Source organism: Cydia splendana, chromosome 2 (assembly GCF_910591565.1).
Source record: "Cydia splendana chromosome 2, ilCydSple1.2, whole genome shotgun sequence".
Taxonomy (NCBI): Eukaryota; Metazoa; Arthropoda; class Insecta; order Lepidoptera; family Tortricidae; genus Cydia; species Cydia splendana.
Window position 1 is genome coordinate 6,431,410 of NC_085961.1, and position 23,498 is coordinate 6,454,907.

The 23,498-nt window shown below is 36.5% G+C and overlaps 2 protein-coding genes across 2 annotated transcripts; one reads left to right on the forward strand and one right to left on the reverse strand.

Annotated features, from left to right (window-relative positions):
* Positions 1 to 7,746: 7,746 nt before the first annotated feature.
* LOC134799115 (chitin deacetylase 8-like) lies at positions 7,747 to 12,108 on the reverse strand. The gene is made up of 6 exons (XM_063771517.1): positions 11,931 to 12,108; positions 11,251 to 11,563; positions 10,073 to 10,340; positions 9,565 to 9,751; positions 8,125 to 8,265; positions 7,747 to 7,844 (listed from the first exon to the last, which is right to left on the reverse strand). Exons 1-6 carry the CDS (start codon positions 12,090 to 12,092, stop codon positions 7,770 to 7,772), a joined length of 1,146 nt encoding a protein of 381 aa, XP_063627587.1. The 5' UTR covers positions 12,093 to 12,108; the 3' UTR covers positions 7,747 to 7,769.
* Positions 12,109 to 13,561: 1,453 nt separating this feature from the next.
* Positions 13,562 to 19,564, forward strand: LOC134802244 (chitin deacetylase 8-like). The gene is made up of 6 exons (XM_063774835.1): positions 13,562 to 13,726; positions 15,475 to 15,787; positions 17,102 to 17,369; positions 17,847 to 18,033; positions 18,427 to 18,567; positions 19,456 to 19,564. The coding sequence occupies exons 1-6, from the start codon at positions 13,562 to 13,564 to the stop codon at positions 19,528 to 19,530; spliced, it is 1,149 nt and encodes a 382-aa protein (XP_063630905.1). The 3' UTR covers positions 19,531 to 19,564.
* The last annotated feature ends 3,934 nt before the right edge of the window (positions 19,565 to 23,498 follow it).

A 23,498-nucleotide genomic window follows, 5' to 3' on the forward strand; every position in this document is an offset into this window, starting at 1 on the left:
AAAGTGGTAAAATATAGTTGGTCAAACCAATTTGACAGTCAGTAAGACCCAGGAAAACTATACTCATCCTTTCCTTTTCGGTGCTAGTACTATAGTGTAAGACAAAGATTGTATGATTCTCTCTGTCTATGTTTGAAATGAGACAGTACTTTGACAAACTATAAAATATAAACAATATTTTTAGAGTATCTCCGCTACTCGTGAAGTGGTGAAGATTTATTTTTTCGATTCCACCCTATGGTGTGTGGTGGCCGCGGCCGGTCTTTTGGTATTTGTTTTAATCAAAAAATGACACCTAATTAGATAGTTAGGTAGTTCAATTAAATTATTTAGTTATTTTTAGGACGTCGTAGAAAAACCGAAGACTAAAATAAAAATAACTAAAACTAAGATCGTGAAACGTGTTGTGGAGACTGGCCTGTTTAAGCTAACACGAGCTATTATACTTAGTAACTTTATTTTTATTAATTAATTACAGTGAGACGCCTCATTCTGCTCTCGTATGTTTCTTTTCTCTTAATGAATGTATTAATTATACAGGACATGACTCTTGGAGACCCTATACATCTCTAAGGATAATTTGATAAACTATAAAATCTTATAGTTCTGACACCTAGAGACATTTACACCTCTAAATATTATAGTTTTTTTTTGTGTTTTGTATCTGTATTTTTTATGTAATTCGACATTAAGAGACCATATAGGTACATCTCTTAGTAATTGTAATACGTTAGATTGAATTGTTAGCTGTATTTTATTAAATTGTTGATGTATTGTTATTATTTTTGCTTGTATTTAAATTCAATGTTGACGTGTAAAAGTGCCCTTGTGGCCTATTTGCTGAATAAATGTTGATGATGTTTGATGAAATTCAAATTAATTGGCGTATGATTGCGGAATTTCAGTGCAGTCCATTAAACATTTATCTACCCGTAGATGAAATAAACTGGAGATTCCCTAGAGTTGCTCTTCTCTGATGTAAACGCAACCTGATTGGTGAAAAAGCTATTCATCTTTTTCAACAATCAGGTTAAATTAAATATAAATGAAATAAGGAAATAAGTATAAAAAAGCTATTTCTTTCGACTCATATCTAAACTTTACAGTTTTAATCTAAAGTTAAACCTAACATGAAAAATTAATTAATCTTAAATTACAACTAACCACAATTAATTTATTTTATTTAAATGAGGGGACCTCCTCGTGAGTAAAGACCTCTTCTTAAATCTTCAGTCATCTTAAATATTACTTAATAAATATGAATAGTTTCACCAAAATTATGTTATATTAATAAGTGACCGTTTTGTACCATTTACCATTAAATTAATAGATCGAAAGGTCTTTTTTCTTTATTTTTGTCTGAAGTACGAACGAAAATGGGCTTCCTTCATCTAGCTATAAACATAATAACCAAATTATTTTCTTTAACAGATGTACATATTTTATGAACCAAATACTCTTAAAAGGTACCCGTTTTCATTGCTCTTTACACCCAGCACAGTCTGGGCTATCAAAATCACTGCCAACCTGGTCTAACTCTAGCTACATATTTGATACTGCCCGCGTGGAATTCGGTCTGTGTCAGTAAGCGGCTAATTTCTAATAATCCTAATTTCTCTCCCTCTCCCCTGGAGGCGGAACTTGAAGTAAAGTTGACAGATGGAAATGCTAGAGGATTGCATCCAGGTAAAATATTTTACAATTAGGTAGGTACCAGTAAATAAAACTACACTCCAAAATCAATAGTTTTTTTCGGCCTTATTCAAATTTTACACGTGATTTAAACGATAGAGTAGTAGATGTATATCGGACGATACAGTAAGGTATACGCGCGAGAGCGAAAGCGAAGCCAGGCAGAGCGCCACTCACCGTGGTCTTCTTCTGACTCCTGAGGAAGACCACGTGCCCCTTGTAACCTCAATGCGTTGCGAGACTTTCGCGAATGATTGGATTTTTTTCTGGAAGGCATGGTAATGCGTATTAAATGCGAGTCTCAAATCGTTTGACTCCGCAAACGACCAGTGCCGGATTAAGATATTTTGATGCCCTAAGCATTTCTAGACCATGGTGCCCCCCCTTCCTAGGGTCATCGAGATTACATTGAATTTTTTTGGTATGTTGAGTGACGTTCATTGCCGCACTACAGCTGAGAATGGAAATTAGTCACATCATTTTATCACGAAAATTGACAGTGCTGCAGCAGTAACGTTGCAACAGAGTAATGCTGCTGCAGTCGCCATATCTGAGAAAGTTATTGAAAACGCGAGCGAAGCGAGCGCGAAAATTTGTCGATATAAAAACGCAATTTGATAGACAGTTGTACATTTTTACTTTTAGTATGGAAATAAGTCACATGATTTTATCACGAAAATTGATAGTGCTACAGCAGTAACGTTGCAACAGAGAAATGCTGCTGCAGTCGCCATACCTTAGAAAGTTATTGAAAACGCGAGCGAAGCGAGCGCGAAATTTTTTCGATATAATAACGCAATTTGAAACAGTTGTACATTTTTACTTTTAGTATGGAAATCAGTCACATCATTTTATCACGAAAATTGACAGTGCTGCAGCAGTAACGTTGCAACAGAGTAATGCTGCTGCAGTCGCCATATCTTAGAAAGTTATTGAAAGCGAGCGAAGCGAGCGCGAAAATTTTTCGATATAAAAACTCAATTTGATAGACAGTTGTACATTTCTACTTTTAGTATGGAAATCAGTCACATCATTTTATCACGAAAATTGACAGTGCTGCAGCAGTAACGTTGCAACAGAGTAATGCTACTGCAGTCGCCAACCGAATGTCACCTTTATCATATCTTAGAATGTTACTGAAAACGCGAGCGAAGCGAGAGCAAAAGTTTTTCGATATAAAACGCAATTTACATTTTTACTTTTAGTCCCAACCAGGCGCGAATCCAGGATTTCATACAGAGAAGGGATGGGACAGTTTTCTATCAGCCTGGCTTCGCATAGGGCTCGACATTTAAGGGTCTCAGCGAGGTTGTTTTCATACAGAAAAGATGCAAGAAAGCAGAGCTTGGAATTGACCAAGTGAATTGAATTGGCGAAGGTCAAATCGAAAGCCTACGTTGAAGATGTTCTTACGTACCCTCACTCTCTTACTTGATCCCTACGGCCCTTCGTTATTAGATGGGTACTTGTACACGTATGAAAGTTTCATGTAGGTACCTACTCCACGACGACTGCAATGCTGATGCAGCCTGCGCTTTTTTAACCGACTTCAATTTCATAGAAGGAGGAGGTTCTGTATTCGGCTGTGGCTATTTTTTTTTTTTCTATGTACGTTCTTTTAAATGTAAGTATGTTTAGCGATTACTCCGGCACCTGTGATCCGATTTAAGTAATTCTTTTTTTGTTTGGAAGAAGTTACCTCCTAGGTGTTTCCGTATTATTTTTGGTTCTGGTCTGATGATGGAATCCATGAGGAATTGAGGGAACTCCTCAATTTTTAAAGGCACGTGTTAAGTGATTTCGGGGTTTTCTAAAGTAACTCGAGCATTTGCTTCCGAAAACCACCAATTTGATGTACTGCAACTGTAGCCTTACCACGAGTTTGACATTGACATATTCGCTAACGTCTTATGCATCTAAATGTAACTTTTTATGCATCTCGCTCACACTAAGGTTAGTACGAGCGAGATGCATAGGAAGTAAGTTACACCCATGCTAGCGAATATATCAATGTCAATTAAACTCGTGGTAAGCTGGTAAGGCTACTGATCGGGGGTTAGGGTTAGGAGTTAAGGGGTCAGGGATTAAGGGGTCGGGGAATGGCGGTTGAAGGGTTGCTGGTTCAGGATCGAGGGGTTCCTGGATCAGGGGTTGATGTGCTGTGAGGTTGAGTGATCGGGGGGCTGAGGCATTGGGTCTGTGGCGGGGCGGGCGGATGGATTTACTTGACAGGAATTATAATTTCCCAGACGGACTCGAGAAAATTCCTGATTACATATTTACTAAAGTAATAGGTACACGAATTTAGTGTTAAACATGATCTTGTTTTTCATTCATGCGTCGCGCTCTTAACAATGCGTCAAAACTACAAATGGTAAAATAAAAACTTTTTACAAAAAAAATGAAACCGACTTCAAAAAGGATGAAATAAAATATTATACTTTTTTATGTCAATGCGTTACCAACTGATATGTTTGAAGTCGGTGCCAAGCCAAGTAGTAACAATACCAGTCAAAAATAATCAACTTTATGGCTATAAATCCCATTAGAACTGTACTAATAACTATTATAAATGTGTAAAGAATTCTGTCTGCCTCTTTGTCGCCTTTTCATGGCTAAACAACTGAACCGCTTTAGGTGAACTTTGGCAAGAAGGTAAATTCCTTGAATTGTTTTATATTTTGAAATGTAGTCCTCTGGATAAGGGACGGGAAATAAGTCAGTCCCAATCCCACACTTGCGTGCTTTAGACTGTTCGAGCATTAGTAAGAAATGCTCTTTAAAAAATACGACGGCAAAAAAATGCATTTATATTTACACTAATGTGCCGACAAACATGGTACGGACTGCGCCAAGAAGGTTTGATCGTGTGTTCTGAGGTGTATTCTTAGGTCCAGTCGACGTCAATGATATGTTTACACTTTTGCACCTTACTCCTTTGTAATAAGGCGAAAAGTGTAAACATATTTTTAACGTCGACTGTACCTACAGAAAGTACGTTCATTGTCGTCGTGTAAGGCAATCCAACGTAGGTAAATCCTTATCGAATCGCACCAAAGTCATGGTATGCTTCAAAATTTGGCTTGGCACCGACTTCAAACATATCAGTTGGTAACGCATTGACATAAAAAAGTATAATATTTTATTTCATCCTTTTTGAAGTCGGTTTCATTTTTTTTGTAAAAAGTTTTTTTGCCTGCGGTTTTGGTGCCCCCTAGACGTGGTGCCCTAAGCAAGTGCTTAATTTGCCTAAAAGGGTTAATCCGGTACTGCAAATGACAGAGGTCAATGTTTTTTTTTTCAAAGTACACACCATCGCACAGTGGATCGAAATGACTAAAAAATGGACATTCGCATTTTTTTATACCCTATTTATAAAAATGCTTTTCGGTTGAAAATGATGTAAGGAATAAAAAATGTTATATAAACTTTTTCAAAATAAGGCTTATTTAAAGCAGAAAAAAATAAAACCTTTTTTTTTGTATGAAACTGAAAAATAGGTAGTTAATATAATATAATAATATAGCCTTTATTTCTCTTTTAAATACATATTTACATTAAAAAGATATTTAATTTTACTTGTTTTATTTTTATTGAGGTGCCCAATGTCGGGCAAAGGCCTCCTCCAGCTCCTTACAGACTGTCCTGTCCTTAGCTTTGCGGGTCCAAGCATGTTCAGCCACTTTGACAATATCATCGACCCACCTTTGCTTCGGGCGGTGAGCTGCTCGCTTGTTTTCAAGTGGGTGCCAATGTAAAATCTTCTCACTCCATCTATTGTCGGTTGTTCTTACTATATGGCCCGCCCATCTCCATTTTAGCCTACATGCAAGTTCGGCAGCATCTGTTACTTTTGTTATTTTTCTAATATCACAGTTTCTTTTTCTGTCACGTTTTTTAATATTAAGCATACTTCTCTCTGTTGCTCTCTGGAAAACATTTATCTTTTGTATGATGTCTTTGGTAAGTGTCCAAGTTTGGCATCCATATAGTAAGGTTGGGAGTACTATTGAGTCCATGGCTTTCCTTTTAAGGTGTATGGGGAGTTTTGACTTAAATATTGTTTTTAAGGACCAGTACTTGCTCCATGCTAGTTTTATCCTTCGGTCAACTTCATTTGATGTTAGCTGAGTAAATGATATTATTTTTCCTAAATATATATATTGGTCCACATACTCTATTTGGCTCGATTCTGTTATAATAGGTATTTTTGCGCTGTTTGTCATGGCAAAGGTTTTTTGTCTATTTATCTGCAATCCACACAATTTGCTTTCTTTTTCCAATGTATTAAGCATGAAAACCAAATCCTCATGACTATTTGCAGTCAAAATAGGTAGTTATCTTATTATAAGAAAACCGTTACCGATCCCGCTTTCTAACCTTTAGAATATTATGCTCCTACTTAAAAACAGTAGAAAATAGTAAACAGCTTATCTCGGTAGGTGCTCGTTTTTTTTTATAGTCCAGTCAAAAGTCAGTACAAAACAACATTTTTCTTAGTGTTTTATTTTTTTATTTTCAATAGTTTAACGGTATATTAATGATAATTTAGTGTAAATACGACATATTTTCACTTACTTTCATGTTTGCTTATATTTAAAATTTTCATAATTTTCTCGTACGTATAAAATTATTTTTTTCTTTGTCATAGTGGTAAATGACAAAAATATGTCGTATTTACACTAAATTATCATTAATATACCGTTAAACTATTGAAAATAAAAAATAAAACACTAACAAAATTTTGTTCTGTACTGACTTTGGACTGGACTATAAAAAAAACGGGCACCTACCGAGATAAGCTGTTTACTATTTTATACTGTTTTTAAGTACGAGAATAATATTCTAAAGGTTAGAAAGCGGGATCGGTAACGGTTTTCTTATAATAAGATACCTATTTTTCAGTTTCATACAAAAAAAACAGATTTTATTTTTTTCTGCATTAAGTAAGCCTTATTTTGTAAAATTTTATATAACATTTTTTATTCCTTACATCATTTTCAACCGCAAAGCGTTGCTTAAAATAGGGTTTAAAAAAAAATGCGTATGTCCATTTTTTGTCATTTCGATCCACTGTGCATCGTGGCCATTATTAAGTGCAGGAGGCGATACGTATGAATATGGATTTGATATGGGTGCAATATAATTACGATTAGGTATAATTCATGATAGAGATATTATATTATATTAATAATTTTAAATAATTATGCAATTATACGCGTGTTGATATGTCTGTTTATTTTACCACTATGTAACTATGTAAACTCATTTTTAGTTTTCTTGATTACTTTATGTTTACTCAGTGCCCCCAAAGATGGAACTGTGCAGTGTGCAATGAGGGGCAATTAATTTACTGTCGTTTAATTTTGTTGTATTATTAATTTATTAAATCAACATAATTATTCAATTATTTTTGTTGATATCCGTACTCCCTCTTCTAAACTTAGAGTTAATTTGGCAAAATCTTTCCTCGGTGGCTTATTCATGTCACAACGTATTAAATTCAGCGCCATCTGTTAGTTTACCAGGGTACTCAATAGTGGTAGCACATATTTGAAAAAAGTTTGCCCCTCCTTCCTAAGTAGCGCCATAAGATTCAGGGGCAAACTTAAGTCAATCGAGTGTTGTAGCGACCCCCCCTTTTAGGGGTTGTATTTTTATAGCCTATAACCTGGCCGGGGATTTTCTCGACAGATTAGTAAAGTTTTCATCAACATCCGTTCAGGTTTTCACGTGATGCGCGTTAAAATAAACAGACAAACAGATAAACAGACAAACAGACGAAAATTCTAAAAACTTTTGGAACGTGTTCTGTTATCGATTCTAAGTATCCCCAGCCAACTTTTTTTCAAATATCTTCCATGTACAGACTTTCGACCGTCTTCAGCTTTATTATATGTATAGATTATGGGAAAAGTAAAAAAAAAATGCTGATTTATTTTTAATTTGTTTAATTAAGTTTGACTTTTAGGTGGTTTTTTAAACTTATATGTTAAAATACGTTGTCCCCCACTCTAGCTTCTTTTCCATCTTCTTGTTTGGAGATATCTCCCAATCTCCCAGGTCCATAATGCATTCTATTGACCGAGAGGATTTCCCAACCATGGGTACGTGTTTGGACACGTGTTACATATCTGCATCCAGAATGCACCCTAAAAGCAAGAAAAAACATTTATGAAAATTATGAATAAATACAGCCATATTCTAAACCCATTTATAAACGCGCTACAAGCCTCAATTAGCTAATAATTGTTGGTCTTTATCTGTCATTTTGATTATCTATTATGGTCTGAGTTGAGAGAGCCACAGTTTCAACCACCAACCACTTCGAATCCACTTGGTTTGTTTGGCTCTTTGCCTCTCTAGTAACGCTCAAATTTGTTCGTGGTAGGCCCTCACTTTTAGATATGGCTGTGATGTTGTCCTACTCACCCATTCGTTGTGGTCTGAGGTGAGAGGGCCGCAGCTCTGACGTGGGCAAGTGGTGTGCTGCCAGGTCCTGCAGGGCCGGCTCCTGTATTCATTAACTGGTACGGGATCCTTTACCCAGTCGATCACTTCAGCCGAGTTTACCTAGAATTACCAGGAAGATATAATATCGTTGTATAATCTAAACTAAATTTTAGTTAGATAGTGGTTAGATACGAGTAGGTATAACATTAACTCTATGATGACTCTTGTTAAGCTTACATAAAGTACTAAATATCGGGGCCTATACCACGAAACTTTACAAGTGTACAATTCGACAATATTGTTAAATTGTAAACAAAAATACGTATCACAATAATTTTACACATGTCTCATGTACAAGTCTACAATTTACAAATAGTTTGCATTTGAGGACCCGTAACTCAAAACATAGAGGGTATGTCAAGATAACATACATAATTGTGACAAATGTAAAATTGTATTTATTACAATTTAGTTTTTTGATAGATATGTAATAATATAGTGACATACGTAGAATTGTATTTATTACAATTTGACAAATATGTATTTAATTCCTCACTTAGTTTATGTTGAGGGTATATAAAAATATAAAATTACCTTACGAGAGAAGAACGGAATGGCGATTACTCCACCGACAAGAGACTCGGCTCTTAAGATAGCATATCTTTTTACGTTGTCATTAAAATTGGTTGAAAATTTTTATACAAGACAAAATTACTATTTTAAATTTAATTTTGGAACACAAAGAAATATTATTCGGGTAGTTTAGTAGTAAATTGACTCACGATGATAAAATTAAGAAATGGAAAGAAATAGCTAGTCAATTGAAAAGTTTAGATATATTGGATAAGGATTGGAAGTATTTAGAAGAGAAACTATGTGGCAAAATTCGAAAAGACGCACAGTGGTAAGTAATTGTATTATGCTCGTGACACACGCCGAGAGAATTGTCAACTTGTATTTACATTTCCACAAATATGTACACCTTCTTCTACAATTTGATGTAACACAAATCTTTTACGTACAATTGTCAATTACAAAATCGTCAATTTTTCCAGAAAATTGTAATATTTTGTGATACGCGTAATTGTAGATTTGTCGCGACAATTTACATATTTGTATAATTTTTCCATTACAATTTTGTCATTTGTAAATTTTGTGGTATGCCCAGTTGTACTAAATACATAGTTGTAACTTGTCACTTGTAAATTGTAATTGTAAGTTTCGTGGTATAGGCCCCTGATTTAAATAGGTTAATACAATCGGAGTAATTTAGGTATCAATCAAGTTAGCTAATAAATGAATACAATATTTAATATACAACTGTTATTTATTCATATGTAATAAATCCATATAAATCTGAACAGTAAGAAGCTCAAGTGCACATATTATAATTAAATCAAGACTAATAATGATCTTTACCATAAAAGCATCAGGTAGGTTGTTGACCATGTCTAAGAATCTTTCCAAAGCCCTGTAGACGGCGGGGTAACTTGCGATGTACCACTCGTGGATGTAGAAGCCGAAAGGCGAGCGGTTGCCCGTGTAGTGCCTCTCGAAATTGTCTACTATGAACTTGAACCAGGCTTCTTCATCAGTCAGGGTAGGCCTGTTAGAGAAAAATGTTAAATTACAATAATTTCTCCGATTTTTTACTGAATAGCAATTTGCTGTAAACATTCACTCATCTTCAACTAATTAAGAAGAAGTTTTTTTGACCGTAATATTTCCAGTATCTCACAAAAACTTATCGGCAACTAATTATTTACTATTTATTTATAAAAACTTTGTTTTCCAAACAAAACAAAAACATTATTAATATCAGGTATCATAATTATGAGTACTCTTGATAAAAAGCTTTACTTATAATGTGCAATAATTAGTCAAAGATCACCAAATAATACTACATAGCACAGTGTATAATACTTACACACTGTAGCAAGAATCAACCATCGAGCAAGTGAACCCATCCAAATCGATCCAACTGACCATAGGCAGAACCCACACTCCAGGAATAGATGCAGTGGGGCATTCGGGAATAACGCAATCCTGGGTAGAAGCGTAGTCGAGGGTGTACGGCCACAGACCAGGGTTTATCTGGTTGACGGTAGGCATGGAGCAGTCGTACTCGAGTCCGTAGTCGGCCATGACTTGAAAGGAAGCGTTTCCAGCCATCTGCAGGAATGGGATGCGGAGACCTGGAAATGAAGAAGCAATATTATGTACAATCATAATGTCGGGTTCGCATATAAGAATTACGACTTATTAGTGGATAAATCTTGAATGTACTTTTATCAAAGAGTGCTAATTGAGTTACTTACAACGGAGTAAGTTAATTATAAGGTATAGGGCAGGTATGATATGTGACCTACACATCATACGTAGGCTTGTGCCTGCTCGGTCACTACAGAGAGCGCTCCGCTCTCGGTCAATCGGTCAAACGAACTAGTTCGGTCTTTTAGTTCCTTTAGTTCAATTCGGTCGTTGAGAGCTGGAATGAATAATTATGAATCGATCTTGCAGTAGTTTTTATTTTATTTTTGACATCTGAATTACGATTTAAGTTGTACGATACTATATGACGGTTAAACATTAAAAAGCTTGACACAATAAAAACAATAACAATGATTATTCTTCATACTTTTCAGGTTTAGGACTGTTTCTCACTCTTTTATCTCGTTCGCACTCGTGCCAGCGTCATTGTGAACCATTTCGTTCAGTCTATTTTCTGTTTCACTCATGTCAAGCGCTCACCAATCCCACTGAACTAAAGGACCTAAAGACCGATTAAGAGCGTGCAAAAAGATTTAGTTCCTTTCGGTCCTTTATGGGATTTCATTCTTAACAGTTCTTCGTTCATGACCGACACAAGCCTAATCATACGACTTCTGCTGTAGGAAATAATGCTAAGTATGTACCTAACTATTGCAAAAACGAAGACAAGTACAAGTGCACTTGAATAAAACTAAAAAGTAAATTATGATTGGAACTTGTTATTGACTAAACATAAAGAGAAGTCTTATCACGAATTTATGATAACCAAAATTTAAATATCTTTTTTTTAATATAAAAAGATTTTTTAATTATTTAAATTAAGCTGCTGCTTACCTTTAATCGTATCAATTGGAATATTAGCGAAATGAGACATTTGAACTTTCTGGTCTGCAAATTCCAACTTCATGTCATTGTAGGTAGCTTCATTCCAATAGGTAACAGGGGTTTGGTGGCTTATGGAGTGGAGTGCAATCTCAAGACCTTGGTTATACAGCTCGTTCACGATGGTGTAGTCAGTATATTCGTGGTTGATGTAGTAGGTAGTGCCGGCGGGACAGCCATTGCTGTTGCGACGACCGTAAAGGAGGTTGCGATAGGTTTCGATGTTGACGACGTTCACGCCATCATCAAAAGTTAACATGAGAAACTAAAATAAAAAATTATATGATGTAGCGGCTTTGTAAAAAATAAGTCATATTGATAAAGGTATCGAAGCACAGAGATACCTGGTACATCCTTGGTATTGTTGAAAACCAAGTATTGAGTATGAATCAATTGTATGTACCTACTACTACTACTACTAGGTACATTCGTTTTTTTTACTGAGCCTTTTAAATACACTTTATAATATTTTTTACTGATTCTTATAACTTCGATAGCTAAATGGCCAAAATGATTGATGATTGAATGATTTCTTAGATCTGGGAGAAAAATGGTTCATTTATTTTTCGGCTTATGGAATGTAAATATTTAAATTTGCAGGCGATTTAGCGAGCATTTAACGAGCTACTCACTTGTGGCGTATCCCGCGGTGCAAATCCAACGGGAATGTCAGTGCCAGAACACCTGCAGGCGGGCAGCTGGCAAGCCTCGGGGTCACAAGGCTCCGCCAGAGGCAGCACTTCCTCTTGAGCCCACGCAGCCGCCAACAACGCTAGAAAGAGCAACCGCTTCATTTTGCTTGACTAACTATATGACCTAGTGTTCAAACTTAAATAATGCAGCTAAATTATCAGCAGGTGCACCTATTGACAGTACGTTTATCAAAATTAAGATATGAACAGCGATTAATGCTGTGATTTCGCTCGATTGTGCTGATATCTCTATTCAGTCATATTGTATTGTGTGGTGGCTGTTTCAAAGATAATAACGATTGTTGTAAAAAATAAACTGGCAATGGGTGAGTTGGACTAGTGACCTAATGTTTCGTACATATACTGTGACACACCCACTTTGTTACTGGAAAAAAAAGGTAAACAAAAAAAAATCTAGGTGAAAACAGTTGACTACTCTTAGAAAATTTGAATTGCGCGCCTTTTTTACTGGTATATTGGGTGTGTTTGAGTAAACATGAAACATTAAAAAAAAATTGGGCATAGTAGTTTCGGAATATTAAAACCAATATCCGGGAGGCCGAGCTTTGCTCGGAAAACATATAAAGACTTAAAAATGCGCGTTTTCCCGAAGATAAGACCTAGCTATCGAATTTTCGCCCCCAAAAACCACCATATAGCAAATTTCGTTCCATATCTAGGGTTCAGTAGTCAACTAGGAACCCTTATAGTTTCGCCATGTCCGTCTGTCTGTCCGAGACTTTTTTCTGTGTGATCGTTACTGCTAGAAAGCTGCAATTTGGCATAGATATAGGTATACATCAATCAATCCGACAAAGTAAAATCAAATCTAAACAAATTTTTTGGAGTATTTCCCCTACTCGTGAAGTGATGATGATTAATTTTTTCGATTGCACCTTTGCACCCTATAGTGTGTGGTGGCCGGTCTTTCGGTATTTTTTAATCAATAAATGACACCTAATTAGACAGTTAAACGGTAGTTCAATTTAATTATTTGGTTATTTTTTTGGATGTCGTAGAAAAACGGAAGACTAAAATAAAACTACTTTAAGATTGGAAATTCTAATGTTAAATCGCGAAATTCAAATGAATTGGCGTATGATTACAGAATATCTGTGCAGTTTATTGAACCCTTATCCTCTCACATGATCCATGCAACTGTACTTGCGAGCTGTCACCCTTATTTTCACATAATAATAGAGGTCACTGAAAAATATCAATCATGTGAGTGGTTATCTACCCATAGATGGAATCAGTAATAGTGGTAACACACTATCGCACCGCACCAAGGTCATGCGACGCACCGATAAGTAAGAGCGAGAAAGAGATATCGCTTTCTCGCTCTTACTTATCGGTGCGTCGCATAATGACCTTGGTGCGGTGCGATAGTGTGTTACGGCCTTAAGTATCAGCACAATCTAAAGAAATCACAGCATCAATCACTATAGTCATATCTTAATTAATAGACATGTTTGATAAAAATGTTTATTTTCGTTAGGTACAATCGCTGATAATTTATCCGCTATATGTATATAAGTTTGACCATTAGATTATCGAGTTAGTCAAGCAGGATGAAGTGTTTGCTGGTGTTAGTTTTGTTGGCCGCTGCGTGCTGGGCTCAAGAGGAGGTGCTGCCTCTGGCGGAGCCTTGTGACCCCGAGGCTTGCCAGCTGCCCGCCTGCAGGTGTTCTGGCACTGACATTCCCGGTGGATTTGCACCGCGGGATACGCCACAAGTGAGTAGCTCGTTAAATGTTCGCTAAATCGCCTGCAAATTTAAATATTTACATTCCATAAGCCGAAAAATAAATGAACCATTTTTCTCCCAGATCTAAGAAATCATTCAATCATCAATCATTTTGGCCATTTAGCTGTCGAAGTTATAAGAATCAGTAAAAAAAAATATAAAGTGTATTTAAAAGGCTCAGTAAAAAAAACTAATGTACCTGTGTACATACAATTGATTCATACTCAATACTTGGTTTTCAACAATACCAAGGATGTACCAGATATCTCTGTGCTTTGATACCTTTATCAATATGACTTATACGCACCCAAGGTGCCTAGCCAAGATGCCAATTCTTGTTTTTAATTTAATAACCAAATCATTAGGTAAATTTAGCTGTTCTGGGGGCCTAGCCAACATGCCAATCGCTTGCGCTCCGACAACGAAGCGCTTTCCGTCTCTATCACTCTTACATATTAGTGCGATAGAGAGACAGAGATAGCGTTTCATTGTCGTAGCGCAAACGATTGGCATGTTGGCTACGCACCCAAGGTGCCTAACCAAGATGACAATTTTTGTTTTTAATTTAATAACCAAATCTTTGGGTACAATTTAGCTGTTCTGGGGGCCTAGCCAATATGCCAATCGTTTGCGCTCCGACAACGAAGCGCTTTCTGCCTCTATTACTCTTACATATTAGTGCGATAGAGAGACAGATACCGTTTCGTTGTAGTAGCGCAAACGATTGGCATGTTGGCTAGGCCTCCAGAACAGCTACATTGTGCGTAATGATTTGGTTATTAAATTAAAAACAAAAAATGTCATCTTGGCTAGGCACCTTAGGTGCGTAGCCAACATGCCAATCGTTTGCGCTACGAGAACGAAACGCTAGCTCTGTCTTTCTATCGCACTAATATGTAAGAGTGATAGAGACAGGAAGTGCTTCGTTGTCGGAGCACAAGCGATTGGCATCTTGGCTAGGCCCCCAGAACAGCTAAATTTTACCTAATGATTTGGTTATTAAATTAAAAAGAAAAATTGTCATCTTGACTAGGCACCTTGAGTGCGTAGCCAACATGCCGATCGTTTGCGCTGCGATAACGAAACGCTATCTGTCTCTCTATCGCACTGATATGTAAGAGTAATAGAGAGAGACTATACCTACGCAACTCCACGGAGCGTTAACGTTTGGCATATTGGCTAAGCATCCTGATCGGAGGATAGAACTAGATAGTGTATAGCGGAACTCTTCAATGTGTACTATACCTAAACTAAAGTAACAAATATCAATTCAATCCGACTTTTAAATAGAAGGGTGAAAATCAACTTACAAAAATAAATATAACCATTTGTACTACAAAAATTAACTTAATTCTAAATAACATTTTAATTGAATAAAACCTTATTTAGAATAGTCCTACTTCTAGAATAATTATTCTGTTTTTTATTCCGCATTTAAAATAAAAGTCATATGATTTATTCACCTTAATTTTATTCTAAAATAACTAGTGCAAGAATTATTCTAATTCAACTCGATTTGAATAAGAATAAAATTTCTGTTTTTATTCTTATTCTTATTCAAGTTAATTTTTGCCCAACTCTGATCTGTGCTAAGTGAATTCATCCGATAGCAAAATTTGCACCTTATGACACTACTTCCCGTACTAAATGAAATTACGAATAAGATGAGTGGATACATTTATCAACATTGAAATTATGTATGTTTTACTAAGCCCTTTCATTCTATTAATTTTTTAGTTTGTCCTGTTAACCTTTGACCATGGCGTGAACGTCGTCAACATCGAAACCTATCGCAACCTCATTTACAACCGTCTTAACAGCAATGGCTGTCCCGCCGGCACTACCTACTACATCAACCACGAATATACCGACTACACCATCGTGAATGAGTTGTATAACCAAGGTCTTGAGATTGCACTCCACTCCGTAAGCCACCAAACCCCTGACACTTATTGGAAGGAAGCTACCTACGATGACATGAAGTTGGAATTTGGAGACCAGAGACTTCAAATGTCTCATTTCGCTAATATTCCGATTGATGCTATTAAAGGTAAGAATTGTAATTTGAATCGTCTTCTTAATTATGGACGAAAGAAATTTGTTTATAAGTAACATATTTTTATTTGCGTCATGTAAAACTTGTCGGCACTATTAAAGGTCTGCGCAAACCGGCGGAGCGCAGCGCAGATCACTTTAAAATTATCAATGTATTTTCTTCCCTATTTCAATTACCTTTTTTATAAATTTAAATGCTTTGAGACCGACCTCGGAGCATCACGGAAGATTGTTACTCTGCGGCATCGAGGAGCACGTTAGAGGATACCGCGGCGGTAGGCGCCGGCATGCCGCGGCATCCCCCGGTATGCGCCGAGGCCTCCCGAGTGCGCCGGGGTAGCGCCGGGACGACGGGGGAGAACTCGTACCCACTAGTCACTAATCCCTTTTGATAGAGTACACGCCGCGGGATGCCGCGGCATCCCCCGGGCTGCGCCGAAGTGCTCCCTGGTGCGCCGGCCGCCAGCGCCGGGTTGGCGGGCTCGCGGTATCGCGGAGGATTTTACCTCGCCGGCGCCGGTGTGCGCTGCGCGGCCTGCGCGCCGTAAATCCTCCTCGGTGATCTGCGCTGCCGCTGCGCTCCGCCGGTTTGCGCAGGCATTAAGAATTCAATACAGTCTTTAAGCGCCACTTGCACCATCCCACTAACCCGGGTTAACAGTGTCAAATTTTACTAGTAACCATGGTAACTTCAGGTTTAACCGGTTAACCCCGGGTTAGTGAATGGTACAAGTGGCCCTAAGGAAACTTAAACACCTTTGTAAAATACCATGGATGCATTGAATGAATGATTATGATTAAGTGTGGTAAATGATATTTATTTCAGTTTTTAATCTCCTTTTTTAGTTTTATGTAAGCATTTATAATTTTTTTTGCATTAACATCATTAATTCTACGACACACATCGTAGGAGACATGCCCATAGGCTACCTACCTATATACCCTTACTTGCGCCAGTCTTACACATGCATTTCTTCTAAAACTGTGTCTTGTTTCTTGTGGAACTCATTTAAATTTCATAGCAGTCAACTAAAGCGTTTTCAATAATCGTAATGCTTACATGTGGACAAGACATTACGTTTTTTTTGTCTTATTTATCTGCAATCGGCTGATTTAGCCATAATCAGATGTTCTGTCTTTTTGGGGGTTTTGAGAGGTATTCCATTAAATACTCTCTCTTGACTTTGATAGAATTTATCTTCTAGTGCCTTTGGTCTAGCCGCAGTATTTGCCACCTTTTCAGCCTACTCGGATTGTCGTTGGTGACAAGACATTACGTTTGATAGTAATATTTCTTCTACATTTCCAGGTCTCCGCATCCCATTCCTCCAGATGGCTGGCAATGCTTCCTTTCAAGTCATTGCCGACTACGGACTCGAGTACGACTGCTCTATGCCTACTGTCAACCAGATAAACCCTGGCCTGTGGCCGTACACCCTCGACTACGCCTCTACCCAGGATTGCGTTATTCCCGAATGCCCCACTGCATCTATTCCTGGAGTGTGGGTTCTGCCTATGGTCAGTTGGGTGGATTTGGACGGGTTCACTTGCTCGATGGTTGACTCTTGCTTCAGTGTGTAAGTATTATTTGCTGATCTTTAACTATTTATTGCAGATATAACACTTTAACCTATCGCATTTTGTACTCATATTTAATGACATTAACGTGTCATTACGGGTCAGGTAAGTGATAGACCCGTTAATGTCATTAAATATATATTATCGCATATTTTTGTATTAAGCTTTATTCATGGTATTGTCTTCGATCACCTTAAATAGTTTTTCCCACTTGATATTTTAAATAGCAATTTTCGCCACTAAGTAATTTATACTTAATAACAACGAAACAACTAACTTAATTTATCCAAATAACAAAAACGAAACTAAAACTAACAACAAATACTAAATAAAACTAAAAAGTTGGCTGGCAGCATTTCCCCGCTGCATTGCAAAGTAAAATAGCAATTATTTGCCGATAACTGAATCTTTATAGCAATATGCTATTTAGGAAAAAATCTCCGCAATCATTGTCATTTAACAATTATCTCTAACAGGCCTTCCCTGACTGATGAAGACGCCTGGTTCGAGTTCACAGTAACCAATTTCGAGAGGCACTACACGGGCAACCGCTCGCCTTTTGGCTTCTACGTCCACGAGTGGTACATCGCAAGTTACCCCGCTATCTACAGGGCTTTGGCAAGATTCTTAGACATGGTCAACAACCTTCCTGATGCTTTTATGGTAAAGATTATTATTGATTATGCTTTCATTATACTTACTTCACTTTCTCACTGTTCAATAGTATCTGGAAGTCACTAATATATACTTACCTTTTTTTGAAATGCTTCCTTATACCTACTTTTGATCACCTATGCTCTGGGTAACACGTACCTATCTAAGTTATCCTATCAAACACATATTGAAACATTTAGCTTTATTTGATTAATACTTAACTAAACAATTCTGACCGTATTAATCAATATACTTTTAATAATTAAATCCGATATTTTGTATCTTAGCCATGTAAGCTCATGGCTTAAACCATGTAATCCATAGATTGTTATAATTGTATCTACCTCAGATTTTATTAGTTTAGATTTAGACAACGATATTATATCTTCCCGGTAATTCTAGGTAAACTCGGCTGAAGTGATCGACTGGGTGAAGGATCCCGTACCAGTTAATGAATACAAGAGTCGGCCATGCCGAACCTGGACACCAACCACATGCCCGCGTCAGAGCTGCGGCCCTCTCACCTCAGACCACAACGAATGGGTGAGTAGGACAACATCACAGCCATATCTAAAAGTGAGGGCCTACCACGAACAAATTTGAGCCTTACTAGAGAAGCAAAGAGCCAAACAAACCAAGTGGATTCGAAGTGGTTGATGGTTGAAACTGTGGCTCTCTCAACTCAGACCATAATAGATAATGAATAAGTGAATAATATATGATACCGAATAAGTGATCAAATAACATTACAAATGTATCTTGTTAAAAAAATATCAAAGCCTGAGTACCAAGCATGAGCCTATCCCAGAATCACGCCTCTTACTCTTACCCCTTCTCAAGATTCACGGGAAATTACTGTTAAAGTTTGCTACCTGTAAAGGGAAAGTATAATGTAGGGGAGACTTTTCGCTTGCAAGCAGTCCATAAGACTAAAGTATAGAGACGTAAGTGGTTTGCACATGACAAAGAGGTTCACTGCGGATCTCGGTAGACCGTTGCAAGACTTCGATTAATGCTGAAGCCACACATACCCACCCACCAAAGATATATTTATGTTGAAGATAAGTAAAGTCTGTAAACAACGTGCCTCGGAAATCAAGAAAAAGTTATTCTCGAATAGATGGCGCCACACCTTTAGCCTATACACGGGTAGATGGCGTTGGCGACACCGGGATTTACTATGACAATGACCCTCTATACTAGCTATTCTCTTTGCACCGGCCATGCCTCGGGTAGCCATTTCAATCTAGTTACTCTGACCGCATGAGTTCTTATTACGTAATATTTTAAGTGTAATAATTATTTATCATGTGAAGAATGCACCATCTTGGAGACCGAATAGGGCTAACATCGAGCATTTCTCGAGATATTAATACCTACAGACACACTTTAAAAACTTGTTTATTCATAAATGTTTTTTCTTGCTTTTAGGGTGCATTCTGGATGCAGATCTGTAACACGTGTCCAAACACGTACCCATGGTTGGGAAATCCTCTCGGTGAATAGAACCTGCTTTATGGACCGGGGAGATATCTCCAAACAAGAAGAAGGAAAAGAAGCGAGAGTGAAAAGACAACGCATAATATATAAGTTTAAGAAACCACCTAAAATTCAAACTTAAATAAACATTAAAAATAAATCAGCATCATTTTTAGGGTTCCGTACCTCAAAAGGAAAAAAACGGAACCCTCATAGGATCACTCGTGCGTCTGTCTGTCCGTCTGTCACAGCCTATTTTCTCAGAAACTACTGAATCAATTAAGTTGAAATTTGGTACACATATGTAAATTAGTGACCCAAAGATGGACATGTAACGTAAACACATAAATTTCAAACATGGGGGGCACTTTTGGGGGGGTAAATGAGAAAGTTAAAAAATTTAGTTTTTCAAACTATATCGTGTTATATATCAAATGAAAGAACTCATCTTAAGAATTTCAAATATTTTTTTTTATAATTTTAAAATACATAGGTTAGAGGTTGTTTAAGAAAATTGCCAAAAAAATGACCCCCTCCCCCCCTTATCTCCGAAACTACTGGGTCTAAATTTTTTTACCTATAGATGACAGGAAAACCTATTAGAAATGTGCAGCGTAGCGTGAGTCGTACTTAATGTACGGAACCCTTCAAATTCATAAAATATGTACATCTGTTAAACAAAATAATTTGCACATTATGTTAATAGCTAGATGAAGTTAGGTTTAACCTTAGATCAAAACTGTAAACTTTAGATATGAGTCGGAATAAATGGCTTTTTATTTTATTTTATTCTTTTTTATTTATATTTAATTTAGTTTATGGGATGGGAACTGAGTTACTTACTTTAAAAATACAATCGCTGATAATCATTTCCGCACGTGTAACGAACGACGTTTTTTAATACATTTAAGAAAAAATAAGAAAACAACAAGTAAGTTGCCTTTGGAAACTTAAAACATGCTTGCAGTAAGAAATAACGCCTCTTCTTTGACAGGCGTTTCGGCAGCTATTCCGTTCCATTCAGACTACTTATTAAGAACGGTTTTTCAATATTCAATATTAAAAAATAAACGTGTAATAATTATGAAGAGGTAAGTAATAAAATATGAAATATGTATATTTTTCGTATTCTTACATTAACGGTAGGTTTTTATGTTGATAACGACGTTTAAAGGAAACTAATATTAATACTCATCAATAAGTAGTCATGAATTGGAACAAGTATAAATTTTAAATAATTGGAAAAGTGAAAAGTACTAGTTCACGAAAACCACCTTTCCGCACGCTAAACAGCTACGTAACACTTTTTGAGCGACAAATGTTTTATTACATGAAAATTTACATAAAATTTCCTACAGAAAAGGTTATTCAAACTTTTTCGCTAGGATCAATATTAAAAACGATATTAAAGAGAGAAATTAAATTCTAAGGTCCCCTTTTTAAATATTGACCTAAATGAATATAATCCCAGTTTTCTCCATCCCAGGAGGTGTGGATAAATTTTGGGAGCCATGGGAGATACATTTTACCTTGGATTGACAAAACCACTCTATGTAGAAGGAACCCAACATCAATTAAAATGTCACTACCAGGCTACCAGCAAGTTTTTTGTGGATCAGACACAGATGAAATATTTTTTTGGATTTTAACACGATTTTACCAAAAAAAAAGAAATTTAAAGAGGCGGTCATTTTTTACAATCTTTGACTATGAATTCATATTAAGGTACCTTTCGAATCCTCAGATGTCAATTTTTGTCATGATCAGAGCAAATTTTCCGTCGGACGTACCGTTTTCGAACTATATGCAAAAAACTGCAAATGAGCAAAAGGGTCTAGCAGGCTAAGCGAACAAGAAGTGCCCCCAACCAAAAAGAATAGATAGTATAGAAGGGTCCTGTCATTGTACATTTTGTAGTCACTGTAAATTTACTACCATCTATCGACACACGACTAAAACTCAAAATGAAAACGTATAAAGTTATCAAAAAATGTATATATAATGGATAAATTATTTTATTATTTTTATATCATTTTGATCCATGTTCATTCACTGATATCTATGTGTTAAAATTGTTAAATATGAAACGGTGTCGTCACGCCATCTAGCCGAGGATAGGCTAAAGGTGTGTGCGCCATCTATTCGAGAATGACTTTTACTTGAATTCCGAGGCACGTTTTTTCCTTAGACTTTATTCGTCTTATACGAAGTTACATATGTCTTTGCCCCAACGAAGGATTTGGTCATTATTTCAGGTGGTGTACTGGCAGGTCCTAAGAACACTTTATGCTTTATCTGCATTTGTGTTGGAAAATGAATAACATTAAGTGTAAGTTTTGTGAAAAAACATTAAAAAATATTGATGGGAAGAAAATATGCATAAAAACTGAGCAAGAGGCTGACGGCTCGGTTCGGAAAATGAATTAGATTTCTACTAGACTTCAACAAGTTACGATACGGATAATTTAAAGATATTTGTGAGATAGATATGTCAAATTACCGCGATTCTGGAGGTCCTCTTGAACGATTTTGACAAGTTATGACTTAGATATCCAAGTCACATCTAGTCGATATGTAATGTAGATCTAGTTGATCTCTAAATCGTCTCAAGATCTTGTGATTATCTCGAAATCCGAATAGGCCTGTGATTTATATAGCAAATGCACCAATATGTTAATTTACATCAATGATATTTTTATGGTAAGTGTCGACTTTTGGTGTAAGTATAAATATAAAGTAGTAGCAGCACAGCAAAATGCAAAAAACAAATGCAGATAATATTATGTGCAAATGTTATCAATGTTGACAAGTCATCGTCGATGCATTATAGATAGGTTTATTAGAAGAGATTGTACAGTCAGCAGCAGAAGTTGCTAGGCGGGCGAGGTGTTCAAAATTATCTTGACACGCTCTTATTTTGTTAACAATAAAGTAGCGTCAAGATCATTTTGACACCTGGCCCGCTTAGCAACTTCTGCTGCTGACTGTATACCTACATACTAACTTCTTCTCTTCTCTCTTCACACTGCACTGGTACTTTATTTATATATGTTAGTAAAACTACTTGTTCGATAATATATTTTTTTTACATGACGCACGAAGATTTATGCGAATATTTTTATATGTGTATGTACCTAGTGGGTATTAGTGGCTACTCATGCATATTTCTTTCTCCGCTAAAAGTAAAAAATAAGTTTTTTATATATAATGAAGTAAGGTCATGATGCAGGTTAAAAATATGCATTTTGTAGTCTATTTTATTATTGTCAAATATAATTTTGTTGGGTTAATCTAACTTGGACAGTTTACAAAATATGACACTTTCAATGATACGCTGATTATTTTACATTATCCTGAATAACTCGAAAACAAAAGAAGATCGAGGACTGATATTAAGCATAGAGTGTTCTTAGGACCTGCCAGTACACCACCTGAACGAATGACCAAATCCGTCGTTGGGGGCATTTCTTGTTCGCTTAGCCTGCTAGACCCTTTTTTCCACAACTCCTGGAATGGAGCAAACTCGGATTACACTAATGTAGGACCAAATGAAGGTATTAAGACCATTTCCAGCTTGCTGGGAATTAATTCCTGGAAAATTGATTATCTAGTTAATAACAATACTGTATTACTATTACTTATACCTATAGCTCAGAAATGATAAACACATAAAAAGAACAATTATTTATGTTATTAATATAAGTTTTAGCATAAAATATAGACAAAGTATACATTACACTCCACTGCCATCTATTAATAAACCAATGAACTAATAGCGTTGGATGGCTGTAAGTATAAGGGTTTAGTCGTCTTCCTCCAGGAACTCCGGACTCCGGGATACAGTTGTATTAGTACCGTCGTTCTGCGAGTGTAAAATAGATGGCGTTAAATATAATAATTAGCTAATATTTTGCTTACAATAGGGGATATTACTGCAATGTTCTGCCGCCAGAGTGCAGCACTACCGACTCAGTAAATTCATAGATTAACTTATA

What these genes read in the sequence shown, in the direction of transcription:
- LOC134799115 (XM_063771517.1), bottom strand. Translation starts at nt 12,092, where the DNA reads ATGAAGCGGTTGCTCTTTCTAGCGTTGTTGGCGGCTGCGTGGGCTCAA. An exon ending in TCCAATTGATACGATTAAAG is followed by an intron (nt 10,341 to 11,250) that starts GTAAGCAGCAGC and finishes CTTCATTTCCAG; the next exon opens with GTCTCCGCATCCCATTCCTG. An exon ending in GTTGATTCTTGCTACAGTGT is followed by an intron (nt 9,752 to 10,072) that starts GTAAGTATTATA and finishes TTTCTCTAACAG; the next exon opens with GCCTACCCTGACTGATGAAG.
- LOC134802244 (XM_063774835.1), top strand. Translation starts at nt 13,562, where the DNA reads ATGAAGTGTTTGCTGGTGTTAGTTTTGTTGGCCGCTGCGTGCTGGGCT. An exon ending in TCCGATTGATGCTATTAAAG is followed by an intron (nt 15,788 to 17,101) that starts GTAAGAATTGTA and finishes CTACATTTCCAG; the next exon opens with GTCTCCGCATCCCATTCCTC. An exon ending in CCTCAGACCACAACGAATGG is followed by an intron (nt 18,568 to 19,455) that starts GTGAGTAGGACA and finishes TCTTGCTTTTAG; the next exon opens with GGTGCATTCTGGATGCAGAT.